Raw genomic sequence first — 14,952 nt, 5'->3', positions numbered from 1 at the left:
AAGCTGAGAACAAACCTTAGCTGCACGTTGCGTTTTGTTGCCAGTGAAAACCCCACAATCCCATTTTTCGGGCATAATACTAAATCAGGATTCGGTGTTTTCTTCCCTCCAGACTGGAAAGATGCAATCACAACTGTTAAGTTGTGGGTGAACATATCAGACAACACAGCAATTCTTCAGACAGCTCTTGTTTATTCACAGGCCAGAACAGAACTGAGCTGAAGGGTTCAGCCAGCCTGCTTATATAGAGCTCAACTACAACGCAACAGTAACAACTTTCTGTAACTATCCAATCACTGAACGTCACTTTCAATTCCTTATTTGCATATGCGGACCTGAGTGAAAACTATCTACAGTATCCCCCTGCTGGCCCAGGGTGAGAACTTCAGTACATAACAACAACAAACCATTACCTGTGATTTACTGCAGGGCTGAGGCACAGCCAGGTGAGGCTCTTTTGGCTGGTGGGCGGGGTCACATGCTACAAGTCACATGGTTCAAGTCCCCACTTGAGTCTTCCTTTGCAGCCCTCCAGTGGCGGACTTGGGGCTTTCAAATATCAGTGGCCCCCTGTGTGACACCAAAATCCAGCAACTTCCCTCCCCTCGCCTTCTTTTCTGCATTATTGTTGAGGTGCCCTTTCAGCTCAGCTCCCCTAAATCCACCGCTGAGCCTGGCTTACATTCCAGCTACAGTGCCACAGATTCCTGCCCCACTTTTGACAGGGATCAGCTCTGCTTCAGTCAGGCTTGCGATCAGCAGGGATTGGGCCCACTCAGCTCTGATCAGGAACTTCCAAGCAGAACCATTATAATTTTTAATAATAATAAATGTATTGATCATTTATGTTGATTAGAAGAACAATTGTCTCCACATTTTATTTTAACTTTTATAATTAAGCTTAAATTTATGAAGTATTGCTCCTTTTAAAAACAGTTTCATGGAAATAATAATAATAATAATAATAATAATAATAATAATAATAATAATAAATGTATTATTTATATGCCACCCATCTTGACTGGGTTGCCCCAGCCATTCTGGGCAGTTCTCAACAAAACATTAAAAACACAAAATTCCCAGAGGGGCTCACATTAGGCACCAGATTCATTATTTTATTTATTAAATTTGTATACCGCCTTTCGCCCGAAGATCACAAGGCAGTTCACAACATTTAAAGGGCAGCAGGCACAAATTCCACTTGCGGAAGAGCAATCAGGAACACCATAGTTCCCCTGCAGCCACAGCTTTACCTGCCCCACACCTGCCATCAGGTGGGGGCAGGGATGCCAACCTGGATAAAATATGGGGGGGAGGAATCTGGTAAGCCCTACCCCGCATAATCTATCACAAACCATTTGAATGGCAATGCCTATTTATTTGGGGGGGCAGCGGTCCCTCAAATATTTTATTGTGGGGCGAAGGGACCTCAGCTCCTAGGAACTGGCTCCTATGGGTGGGAGGCAGGTGGGTGTGGCTGTGGCGGGGGGTGGGAATGGCCTGGCAGGCCAAATTTGGCCACAAGCTGGAGGCTCCCTTCTGTGAAGTGTGAACAAGGCCAGGAAGCCTTGAGGAAGTTTTGAACCTTAAATCTCCCTAGGCCAAGCCTGATACTTTAGCCACTACCCCACAAGCTACTTTTAATATCCACCTTTCCCTACCTTTTACTATTAGAATCGTCATTAGGTAGCTGAGGTGGGTGTTAAGTTGTGGGTGAACATATCAAACGACACAGCTCTTGTTTATTCACAGGCCAGAACAGAACTGAACTGAAGGGTTCAGTCAACCTGCTTATATAGAGCTCGACTACAAAGCAACAGTAACAACTTTCTGTAACTATCCAATCACTGAATGTCACTTTCAATTCCTTATTTGCATATGCGGACCTGAGTGAAAACTATCTACAGTATCCCCCTGCTGGCCCAGGGTGAGAACTTCAGTACATAACAGTGGGTTTTTTGTTTTTTTTAAAAGGAAGGTCACATACTTCAGTACTTCTCAGGCTCTGCAGAACTCTGTGATTCCAAAATGGCAAACCAACAGTCCAAAATATAAAACTCGGCACCAGCGGCAACACAGTACAGACATTCACACATACACTGCAGATCCTCAGCCCTGAAATAACATATTTTACAGATAGATTATACCCGATTCACAGTGCGATCCTAGACACAGTTCAGTTGGTGGGTGTATGATTGCATCCCAAAGCAGTGTTTCTCATCACCTGCAACCAAATTCTACCCCTTTATCACAGATGCTGGTTGCCCACCTTAATATTTGAGAGAGGCTATTAATTTTACCTTTCTCTTTCTTTCCTGGACAGGATTCAGCCACTCCTATCTGGAAAGCCTAACAACTGACTTCCAATGCGCAGCATCCCCAAGGGGAAGCTTGACTGTCATTACGGATATTTCCCTGCAATGTTGCAGTGTGCAGACAGCGTTGGGCACCTTCTAGGGAGCCCTTGCAGACTCTGCAACTGGCTACCATCCCCTTGCATGAACTGAAAGTGAATACGCAGAACTAGCTGCAACCTGCAGACCTTCCACTCCAGATAAACGCAGGTGCCTTGGCAAAGGAATCGGCTGGAGAGGGTGCCTTGAGGGGCATTTTTGCTCCTCTGCTTCACGGCACACTGCTCTACCCTGTGTGTTCCTTGGCTGGTCTTTTTATTTATTTATTTATTTTTTAAATAGTTTTTACTGGTTTTTCAATATATACATCCTTTATGAAATATCTCTCTAACAATTTTCCATTTTTTCCTGCCCCCCTCCCCTGGACTTCCCTCATACTTCCACTTTGTTTTACTTTCAATTTATTCATCCTGCGTATTATTTCCCCAATTAATTCCTAATACATTTACATCTATTATTATTATTATTATTTACATTTGTGAATGTTTACTCAAACCCTGCCAATGAGTCCAGCTCTTCATGTTGTCTCTTCATATATATTGTAAATGGTTCCCATTCTCTTTTAAAGTCTTTGTTGTCCCTTTCATGTAATTTATCTGTTAATTTGGCTAATTCTGCATATTCCATTAATTTTTCTTGCTATTGTTCTTTCGTTAGGGTTTCTTCTGTCTTCCAAGCTTGTGCTAGTAGAATTCTTGCCGCTGTTGTTGTATACATAAATAATTTCCAGTTGTCTTTTCTTATTTCTTGATCTAAAATCCCTAGGAGGAATGCTTCTGGTTTCTTAACGTAAGTCTTTTCAAACATTTTTTTTCCATTCATTATATATCATTTCCCAATAATTTCTGACCTTTTTTCATTCCCACCACATAGGATAAAATGTACCATCTTTTTCTTTACATCTCCAACAAGTTTTTGATCCCGTCTTATACATTTTAGCCACTTTCCCTGGTGTAATGTACCATCTAGACATCATTTTCATATAATTCTCTTTCGATAAAATACAGTCTGTAAATTTTAAATTCGCCTTCCACATCCTTTCCCAATCTTCAAATTGTATATCATGACCTAAATCTTGAGCCCACTTCCTTGGCTGGTCTTAAGCACTTTTGTTTATACTCAGCACTGAATGCTCCTTTTGGTGGAACATTTTTAGTCTAAGGAAAAAGCTGGATCAATTCTATGCTGTGGCATTTGTCAATAAATCAGTGGGATGCCCGGCTTCATTAGGCAGCCTTGCAGGCTGATATCTGACATGCAAAGCAGGGCTATTAGCAATGAGATTACACAGAACCAGAGCCCTCTTGTTGAGCACAAGGCGGAAATCTGCCTAGTCTGGATTCTGTAAAGGTCTTAGCAACCATAGCCAATCCCAAGTCATCCGAAAGGCCGATGAGTTAAAATAACTTGGGTCTCGTGCAAATTAACCATTATGCTATGGAGAAGGCATCCAAGCCTGCAATGAGGGGATGTGGCTATGGGGTAAAATAGCAGTGAGGACCCTCTGTCCCATGGGGGCCTAACTAGGCATAGTAGGGGTCCTAATTTGGCCCACATGCCCGTTTCCCCCAAACCAGGTCCACCTGACTTGCCCCTGACATCATACATGACTTCAGGTGTGGACAGGTAAACAAACAAGATGGTTCCTTGATAAGCAGGGATCCCTCTCAGCTGATTGCCACAAACACAGAGCCCCACTTGGATCAGCACCACAGGATCCTGCCAGGATTTGTCAGAGGGGAAAGAGAAATGGGAGGAGATCTTATGAGCCTAGACTCTGTTGGCAGTTTAGGATGAAAACATAGGCTTGAGGGTGGAGCCAGGAAGTGGGATCCTGTTTCCTCCCTTCCCCATCCATGAAGTGCCTTTGCTCATGGATGTTTCTCTGGGTGGCACTGTTTTTTTCTTTATTTTATGTTATTTCACTGAATGGATTGTTATTGATTGCTTTGGCCACACCCAACGTTGGAATGCTGCCCTCAGGAGATTGGCCATGTTTAAATACGGCCCTTGGGCCAAAAGAGGTTCTCCATCCCTATCCTAAGGGAGAATTAAATAGCAATGAAGAAGAAGAAGAAGAAGAAGAAGAAGAAGAAGAAGAAGAAGAAGAAGAAAAGTTTGGATTTGATATCCCGCTTTATTGCTACCTGAAGGAGTCTCAAAGTGGCTAACCTTCTCCTTTCCCTTCTTCCCTCACAACAAACACTCTGTGAGGTGAGTGAGGCTGAGTGACTTCAGAGAAGTGTGCCTAGCCCAAGGTCACTCAGCAGCTGCATGTGGAGGAGCGGAGACGTGAACCTGGTTCACCAGATTACGAGTCTACCGCTCTTAACCACTACACCACACTGGGGACACAAAAATCTTTTCAAAAGCATCGTCTTGGGAATTCTACAGCATTTCCCTTCCCACCAGTTCCATCTGCAGCAGACCAGTGTGTGTCAAAAGGAGATGGTGAAATTTCTGTGGGGTGGTGGCATAGGAAACACTGTACACTGAAATACACTCCAGAGTAGAGTCCGGAAATTAACTGGAGAAAAAGAGAACTGCTGCAACCTGCATTCAACCACAGCAGGGAAACATATCTGTTTCTTGCGTAGATCTCATTCTGGGTGGGAGAACGATGGCTGCTACAGCTCTTGGTCCCTTTAAATCCATGCGCATCTGTAAGCCACATCAATTGCCACCTTGTTTCCTTCTGCTACTTTTCAGGAAACACAAGGTGGTCTGTCTCTCAAAACTGCCGCGCTTGCATCACCCAAACCAGACTTTTGTCAAGGGATCCGGGGACTGACGAGCGGCGGCTTTTGCAGCCACCGACACTCATAAGGGAGGGTTTATTTCAATATGTTGCTGAAACTACTTCGTGTCAGGTTATCTGTCTCAGGGGGGAATGCACGTTTCTTATAGCTCATTGTGCCATCTGTTAAAAGACACAGCCACTTGTCTCTCTGCTCGGCGACCACAGATGGAGAGTTTTCCCCTCCTGCATGCAACTGTCAATAGATGACAAAGCCTTGTTGTTTTGGAGCCAGGAGGAATTGCAGAGGAGGACGAGAGGGCAACATGGGTGCTCCTGAATGGACCGACTCCCTGCATAGAGGTATTAGGTTATGCAGAATGCGCTGTGCCAGCCAGCAAGGACAAGTTCTAGAAGGATTTCAATATCTTCAAGCTGGTTTGATATTAAAAGCTGTTTATAACTGAAGTATCAAATAAATAAACACGGGGAACATTAACTGTGTTCAACGGCCCTGGCTCCCAGAGAAATAAATACAGTAGTACCTCGAGTTACAGACGCTTCAGGTTACAGACGCTTCAGGTTACAGACTCCTCTAACCCAGAAATAGTACCTTGGGTTAAGAACTTTGCTTCAGGATGAGAACAGAAATCGGGCTCCAACGGTGCGGCAGCAGCAGGAAGCCCCATTAGCTAAAGTGGTGCTTTAGTTTAAGAACAGTTTCAGGTTAAGAACGGACCTCCGGAATGAATTAAGTACTTAACCCGAGGTACCACTGTATAGGATTGCAGCCTTATTTGCGCAAATAAAAGGGTCAATATGAACGTATCATTTACATTTGGTAGTAGTATTAAACTTGCATGCTTTATTCATCGGCAATGCTTTCCTTATAACTACTAAGACCCAGGCTGATCATGGAAAATAAATCCTAGGAACAGATCTACATATTCAGAGAACTCCTATGGTACAGTGTCCCAGCAACGGAGACATTGCAGATTGAAGGTGGGTGACTGACTTTATTCTTGAATGCTTCCCTGCATCAAAATCTCCCTGCCCATGGAAAACCAGCAGGCCAGGGAAGGGAGTCCATCTTAGCCATGTTTTCTATGTGTGGGGGTTTTAAAACAAGGGAGCTCTCAAGCATGCAACCTCTTGCCTACAGCATATTGGACTAGAAGAGGGTATTTGATTGGCCCTTTGAAAAATATCTTTGGATTTACAACCATACCTCAATTCGGGTGGGGGGTTATTGGGTTGTTTTTATTTTGGTTATGTATTTTGTGGTTTTATATTTTCATTTTATTTTGTGAACCGCCCTGAGTCCTCCCGGTATAGGGCGGTATATAAATTCAATAAATATAATAATAATAATAATAATAATAATAATAATAATAATGGTGTGTGATGCGCCTCCACGTGTGAATCAACTGCAAGGGCCACTCTTAAGGCATCTCTACAGCATTGGTGGTGCTTCTCCACAGTGCATCTCACGCCACTGCCCTGGAAATGCACGCAGCAGGGGATTACGTGGGAAGAGTAGGTGAGACGGAAGCAAAATAAACAACCAAATTCTGCGCCCCTAAACGGGGTCTTTCTCATTATGTTGCTGGAGCAGTGGGAGAAGCAGCCACGTGAAAACCAAAGGGTGGGACCCTGAACATGGAGTGGAGTTCAGCATTTTACTTAGCTTTAGCTAAGTTTTACTCAGTGTGTTGTTGTTTAGTCGTTTAGTGTGTCCGACTCTTCTTGACCCCATGGACCAGAGCACGCCAGGCACTCCTGTCTTCCACTGCCTCCCGCAGTTTGGTCAAACTCATGCTGGTAGCTTCAAGAACACTATCCATGTTCTCTGTCGTCCCCTTCTCCTTGTGCCCTCCATCTTTCCCAACATCAGGGTCTTCTCCAGGGAGTCTTCTCTTCTCATGAGGTGGCCAAAGTCTTGGAGCCTCAGCTTCAGGATCTGTCCTTCCAGTGAGCACTCAGAGCTGATTTCCTTCAGAATGGATAGGTTTGATCTTCTTGCAGTCCATGGGACTCTCAAGAGACTTCTCCAACACCATAATTCAAAAGCATCAATTCTTCGGCGATCAGCCTTCTCAGTGTAGGCTCAGCCTTACTCAGCCTTACTCAGCATAGACTCATTGAAATGTATGAACATTATGTCCATTAATCTCAGTGGGTCTAATATGAGCAAAACTTAATTGAATAATACTGCCCATGGGGTTGCATCCAACTGAGAATGTAAGAAGAGCTTGCTGGATTGGGCCAGTGGCCCATCTCGTCCAGCCTCCTTTTCTCACGGAGGCCAATCAGATTCCTGCAAGCAGGATAGGAGCACAAGAGTGCTCTCCTGTGTGGTTTCCTGCAGCTGGTTTTCAGAAGCATGGCCACCTTTCACAGGCAGAGCCATCAACGAAGACATACTCAGTGTAGACTATTCAAAATCAACAGAAGCATTATTTGTATTTTTGCTTATTTGATTTATGGATCACTTCCCATAAAGCACTTCAGAGCACTGTCACAATACAATAAAACCAAATAGAAAACAATTGCAGGCATAAAAACAGTCAAAACAATGAAATATATAAAAACAATTTCAAATCCAATACGTAGTCATTGATTTAAATGAGCCTGCTGCAGGTAAGTTGGATCCAGCCCACAGTCTCCCATTATGCTGCTGGTGCAAAATGGGAAGCAGCCACACATAAATAGCTGTCCTATTGCTGAGAGCTGGCCATACGCAAAGGTGAGAGCTCTGGGGGATTAGCAGTAACTGACCTAATTCCAGGAAACCACGGCACTTGCGATGTGCTAAGTCAATGAGGCACATGAGGAAATACCCAGCTGGGCTACTAACCTCCACAGAACAGCTCTGGGTCTCGCTGTCCTTTAGCGGTGTCGCTGAACAGAACAAGCAGCAGCGGTGGTAGCAGGAGCAACATCGTCACTGGAGACACAGCCATTCCTCAGGCACCCAATCTGAGGGGATAGACAGGGCATTAGCAAAACACAAATGTGCTTTTTATAGGTGGCCATTTATAGCCCCAATCCTGGCACACTCAGATAGGGTTAAATAACAACCATGGGTATTAGGGATGGGGAGAAATTTCAATGCCAGCCGATCTGATTTGCACTTTGCAAAACCGCATGCAGACTAGAGTTCAAAATCCTCAACCTTCAGAATTTTGCAAAGCAGTTCTCCAATCAAATAATGTGTGCCTTAGGAGAAGGCTAATTTAGTGGAAGCCTATATAAATAAGTTGCAATTCTATACCATTTTTAAACACAAAATGATCAAGGAGGTGGAGCAGATCCCCTACGGTTATAACATTATAACTCACCTTTTTTCAAATTAAAAAGTTAGTACTGGTGTTGTGTGCATGACTTTGCCTACTCTCATTTTTTATACCCTAGAGGTGTGTAAAATTTTGCACCGTGTGGGGAAAGGGCCAGAGCTCAGTGGAGAAGCATCAGCCTTGCACCCAGAAAGCCCCAAGTCGAACCCCCGAAATCTCCAGATAGGACTAGGAAAAACTCCCTGTCTGAAACCCTAGAAAGCCGCTGCCAAACTGTGTTGTCATTACTGAGCTGGATGGACCAATAGTCTGACTCTGTATAAGGCAAATGTGCCTAAATCACCGTATTTTTCGCTCTATAAGACTCACTTTTTCCCTGCTAAAAAGTAAGGGGAAATGTGTGTGCGTCTTATGGAGCGAATGCAGGCTGTGCAGCTATCCCAGAAGCCAGAACAGCAAGAGGGATTGCTGCTTTCACTGCGCAGCGATCCCTCTTGCTGTTCTAGCTTCTGAGATTCAGAACATTTTTTTTCTTGTTTTCCTCTTCCAAAAACTAGGTGTGTCTTGTGCTCTGGTGCGTCTTATAGAGCAAAAAATACGGGTATTCCTTTTTTTCCTCATAACCCTAGAACTTCAGGCCATTCAATGAAGCTCAGTGGTAGGAGATTTAGGACAATGAAGCATGCAGTTAAACTTTGGAACTCACTACCACAAGGTGTAGCGATGGGTGCCAACTTGGATTGAAGAAATCCATGGAAGATAAAGCTATATCAATGGCTGCTAGCCATAACAGCTAGGGTCTGCCTCCATGGTCAGAGGCAGAACGCCTCTTTATATGAGTTGCTAGGAATCATAAATTGCACTCAGGCCCTGCTAATGGGCTTTCAACAGGCACCTTGCTGGCCACTCAGGGTTCTGGTTTGGCCTCTTCTAATAGTGTCATGTTCTTATCACAAACATTGAAATGGGTTTTCAAACCAGCTAGCCGTTGAGAAGTGCTCTTGTGTTAGATGAATTTCCAGGACATTATCCTTCTGCCACATGCTTTAACCACAGTGCAAAAAAGTCTGCCCAGCTTTCCGTATCACTATGCAATGTATTGTAAGATGCACCTGTAACAAGATGTGTTGTACATAATCGATCTGTCACGTTGCGATGATCCATTTCCCTCTGTCTGAGAGATTTCTCTGTATCAGTGCCGCGCCTCTGTTACAGCAACAAAGACATCCTTATTTGATATTTAAATGCCCCCTGGACTGCACCTGGAACTCTCCTTTTGCTGAAGAGAGCTAAGCACACCGTTTCAGCCTTGCCACAGCTTGTTTGAGCCTCAGTGCCAGAAATTAAATATTGGGCTTTTGATCCAATCCAGCAGGGCTCTTCTTATGTTCACATGTTGCGAGTTCTGAGTTAGACATTCCTTACAACATCTACCAACAAGGACTTAAATCTAAGCTGTCTTTCAAGCTTTGAGAGCTGAGCTTGCTGCATCACACAGCAAAGCAACGTTTTTCCTGCTTAGCTCCATACAAAGAACCTGAGCTGTAGTGCAAAGGGCTAATGGATTTGCAAAGGACCTGAACTATGTACCAAACTGTTCTGCAAGCTCAGCTCTTGAACTGCTTTGATTAACATTGTTTTTTCTATATATAAAAAAATCAAAACAAGGCAAAACCAAAGGCAAAGTGGGAGGCATCAGAGCTGAAAACAGGAGATAAATGAGTTCAATCAGTAATCTTTCGGAAAGTGTGAGAGTTGGCAGATCTGTATTTTTTGCCACCTATGGTGAGGGCAGAGAAAGCCATCCTGCACTGTTGTGTTCCAAGACTTTGGTACTGAAAAAGTTCCCTATCCCCCAGATGATCAAAATTAGTTCCTTTTAACTATTTGCATGTTTGTAAAATGTTATTTGAATCTCATACACACAAATAAGCCCCATCCACTCTTGGCGGCTTTCCAAACTGAGTCAGATTCAAACTCCAGGATACCTTGGCAGCTATTCTCCCCTCCCCCTTCTAAATTTCATTGCTGGAACCAGTTTCTCTACTGTGTATAAACCAAAGAATAGCAACTGTGCAAAGCCAATGAGGCATGGACCCATTTGTGGGGGGTGGGGTTGCCTGCATGCTGGTCTCAGCCAAGTTTCCAAACAGACAAACTGCTTCCTCAGCAGACAAGGAGCAATTCCCACCCAAACTAGTCAGCAATAATCTAGTGTCACCTGCTACCTTTATAGAGTCAGTAGTGTGGTCATTGGGGGTGGGGGGGGACTCACCCTGCACCTAGAGGTTTATGATAACTACTGCTTCATCAGCTGCAGGTGCTCTTGGAGGAAAGTGATTATTGGGACCCATTCCAGACTGGATGCTGGTTCAGGTTTGGGATGGAATCAGCCTTGGGTGCCCCAATGGATTACTTTTCTTGGGAGAGGGAGAGAGGGAGTGCAACCCTGTTGATTCGGCTTAATCTCTCAACTCTTAGCAACTCTCCTTTTCCTTACAACCGTGTCCTAAAGCCTTTCTCGTATGGAGTTCTAAGTTAGTAGTCTTGACTAGCAGCTCCAAAGTACAGTGGTACCTCAGGTTACATACACTTCAGGTTACATATGCTTCAGGTTACAGGCTCCGCTAACCCAGAAATAGTGCTTCAGGTTAAGAACTTTGCTTCAGGATGAGAACAGAAATTGTGCTCCGGCGGCACGGCAGCAGCAGGAGGCCCCATTAGCTAAAGTGGCGCTTCAGGTTAAGAACAGTTTCAGGTTAAGAACGGACCTCCGGAACGAATTAAGTACTTAACCTGAGGTACCACTGTATCTTTGTTCCAGTTATTTGGAACAAGTCCAAGCCATGCCTTAGCTTCAGCACCGTTGGTTGAAAGTCCTCAATGGACAGCTCCTTGTTCTTTTCTATATATGACGAGACCTCAGCTGGTCTGTGCAGCCACCAGCAGAAACAGTGGGTTCTCTGTGTGGCCTTGCTCCTTTGTAAAAGCCTCATCCCCTTCCTGCACAGCAGTGAGTATAGTTTCACTCTCCTTCTGGGTCCCAGGTGGTTCATCACAGTTTACCTTTTCCCTTGGAGCAGAATCCTTCTTCCCAGGATGGTGCTCACCTGCCTTTATCAGGGGGTCCTGCTGCCTCCCTTCTCTGTATGACTGGAGCTGGGTGATAACACAATACTATTTTAAAAGACTTAAATCAAAGTGGCGACTCTTCCACCGGGCCAATAACTGAAGAGGTCTCTCTTTGCCATAGGCAGCCTTTGGCAACTGAGTTCTGAAAGATTTCCACTGTTTCCCTCTCTCTCTCGTTCTGATTTGTCTTTTGTGTTGGCTAGATACAAACCACTGAATCAGGGAGTGGGAACCTGTGGCCCTGCAAATGCTGCTGGACTTCAGCTTCCATCATCCCTGACCTTTAGCTCTGCTGGCAACCCCAATGTCTGGAGGACCATATCCCTTCCTTCAACACATCCACCTACCTCTCATTGCACTTATACACAGTGGCGTAGCGTGGGTTGTCAGCACCCGGGGCAAGGCAAGTAATTTGCGCCCCCTAACCTGTGGATTTGCGCCCCCTAACCCATGGATTTGCCCTAACCCCAGATGTTGCGCCCGGTGCGGCCGGCCCCCCCTGCACCCCCCACGCTACGCCACTGCTTATACATTCCCCGGTCAACACACAGACAAAAACACGATAGAACTGCATGTGTGGTGGATGAAGAACAACAACACATACTGATGAGCCACTTTCGGAAAGTTTCTGCTTGACATAACTTGAAAGTGTGTGGTGTGTTATGGGACCTCTTCACTCACTCTGTAGCATGTGTGTGTGTGTATACATGCAACACTTCCGCACTGCATCAGCATATTCTAACAGATGACTAGAGCCCTCATAATGAACAGTATGGACCATATTGGCAAGGGGGGGGAAAGAGTAGGTATTAAACTTGGTCCAGGAAAATCCTTTCCATCTATTGACACTGCCTGGGCAGATAACAATGAGCACCCATTGTGGACGGCAGTGGTGGCTAGGGCCCATTGAGACTGGTAGGATGGAAGGCAAGGAAGACACAGGAGGTGGAGCGAGAACCAATGAAAGAGGGAGCCAACAAATTTTCATTGTACCCCCTTCCCTGCTGAGTTCTGTAAGATCAACATCAAGATTAAAGACAAGGAAGGTAATAGGCTTCACCACCCCTTGGGTGCCTTGTGAGTAAGGAGGCAGGCAGGTGAGTACAAACTGAAGTTAAAGGTAAAGGTAAGGGGACCCTTGACCATTAGGTCCAGTCGTGGTCGACTCTGGGGTTGTGGCGCTCATCTTGCTTTATTGGCTGAGGGAGCCGGCGTACAGCTTCCGGGTCATGTGGCCAGCATGACTAAGCCACTTCTGGCGAACCAGAGCAGCGCACGAAAACACCGTTTACCTTTCCGCCGGAGCGGTACCTATTTATCTACTTGCACTTTGACGTGCTTTCGAACTACTAGGTTGGCAGGAGCAGGGACCGAGCAATGGGAGCTCACCCCGTCGTGGGGATTCGAACCACCGACCTTCTGATCAGCAAGTCCTAGGCTCTGTGGTTTAACCCACAGCGCCACCCGCGTCCCACAAACTGAATTTGGTGGGGTCCAGTTTTAGTATATGTGCTGCCAAAGCGAGCACAGGTTGGTGGGGCCATGCTCCATTCACCCTAATGGACCAGCCTCCACTAGAGAAAGGAGAGAGACTTTGTGATCACATAGCACTCCACTTTTCACTCTGCATTATGCTTCTTTGTGCTGGAGCCATCCATAACCTCATATAAAAAGAGGTGGGAAATAAATGCTCAACATTGTGCATGCAGCCCTTAAAATTTAGATTAGATTTTTCAGAGGCTGGTAAATGTAAGTTCCTATTCGAACATAGTTAGTAGAAAAGAAAAACTGGGATATTTTTTCCCTAGCTTTTCATACTTCAGTCCAGGGACTGATGAACTTCTTAACTTATACACAATTTTACCTTCTAAGATGTGCTTTGCAAAAGCACCTTTTAACTTTTTCTTATATATAAAAAAGTCCAAATGTTGCCTTGCCATTGAAATGCAAAACTAAGGTACATTGGGGGGGGGGGTTGCATTCTAGTTTGTAATGTAGCCTGCCCCATGAAATCAAGGGCTATCATTTTTTGAGCTTAGATTTCACTTAGTACTTCTGTAAATATACGTGTGATTGTTTCTTTCTGGAACTCAAGACAGTCCTAGGGCTTCAGACATTTTTAAAACTTTACCTTGTTTTTGAGAGGGAAAAGGAAGAGGAGATGTTTTTTAAAACTAGCTATGGTACCTGGTAGCAGGATGCAGAATAAATTAGTGTTTTCTGTTGCTATGTCCCTTAGCAAATACAACGTAATTCAGGAACCTGAATATAGCTTCCCTCAAGGCTCTATGGAGTCATGCTGGCAGGAAATATCATTTTAAAATTAAATAAATGTTGTGAGGATGGGGACAGAAGGAGGGCTTCGTTCTGGGCCCAAAGGCTAACAAACCTACAGAGATGCAAAAATACCTTAGAGTACAAAGTCTCCATCCTATATTTCTAATCCAAACTGAACTGGACTTCAGTGATCTCAGACGAAACAAAACCATTCTGAAGATAAGCTCCTGTGTTTGATTCATAAAATGTTATTCAGAGTCATCAGTTGGATTTTAAAAGCTTACCTACTTTGCAAGATTTCAGCCTCTCTTCAACCCAAGCTGCAATATGTATGGCTGTAAGTTTCAGACTGGGTAACTTTTAAGAAGCTGATGTTCATCCAGAGATTTTTTTCCTCCCTCTTCAGCACAACGATCTTCTCATTTCTCTTTCTCAGTAAAGCAGTTGAGTCTGTCACTGATGCAAGCTGTCACCCGGCCTCTTTGCTCTCCCAGCACTTCTGTTATCATAAAGTGAAGCAGCGGCGGGGGGGGGGGGGGAGAGGAGTGAACCAATCACAGGGCACCATGTGGGGAAAAACAAGGTGCCAGGCAGCCAATGGAAAGCTCCTGTTTTCCTGCCCCAAGCAGGTAGCACAGGGGAGAGAATGGAATTCCAGTTGCCATGGTGAGTGAAATCACCTGCATGACACGTGGCCCTGTTTTAAGATTTCCGGAACATGCTGTGGGGAGGCTTATTAGAATGCACATTTTCCTACCTAGCAGCCAGGTAATAAAGTTCTGTAGAGGAATCAAGGATGGCATCCAGGGCCCCCAAATCCAGGAGCTCCCAAAATACTTGACCAACTCTTAGGCTGCCTCAGTCACAGATCTAAGAAGTTTGAGTCCAGCGTGTGTTGAGCGAGGTTCTTGTTTTCTATATACACACTTCTACTCCAGCAAGTGGCAAGCACAAAAGGTCTTGCTCATCAGCTGTAAAATACAGTTGTGTGTTACCCCGATCTCAGAGCAGCGAGAGACTCCAGGGGTGCCTGCTCTTGCCCAGGGTTTGGTTTCCTTGGAATGAAGGTCAAGCGGAGACTGTGCTGCCTTTGGGA

The 14,952-nt window shown here is 44.9% G+C and overlaps 1 protein-coding gene across 1 annotated transcript in view; it reads right to left on the bottom strand.

Annotated features, from left to right (window-relative positions):
- CNPY1 (canopy FGF signaling regulator 1) overlaps positions 1-14,336 on the bottom strand; it is a 57,206-nt gene extending 42,870 nt beyond the window's left edge. Inside the window, exons 1-2 of the mRNA XM_083580069.1 lie at positions 14,141-14,336; positions 8,009-8,130 (exon numbers count right to left, since the gene is read on the bottom strand). Coding sequence (XP_083436195.1) covers positions 8,009-8,114 — 106 coding nt within the window. The 5' untranslated portion in view covers positions 8,115-8,130; positions 14,141-14,336. The remainder of the gene's footprint in view (positions 1-8,008; positions 8,131-14,140) is intronic.
- Between the last annotated feature and the right edge of the window lie 616 nt (positions 14,337-14,952).

The sequence above is a fragment of the Podarcis filfolensis genome, assembly GCF_964270895.1.
Source record: "Podarcis filfolensis genome assembly, chromosome: 12".
NCBI classification, from domain to species: Eukaryota; Metazoa; Chordata; class Lepidosauria; order Squamata; family Lacertidae; genus Podarcis; species Podarcis filfolensis.
The sequence above is the reverse complement of the archived record's forward strand: the minus strand, read 5'-3'. Positions and strand labels throughout refer to the sequence as shown.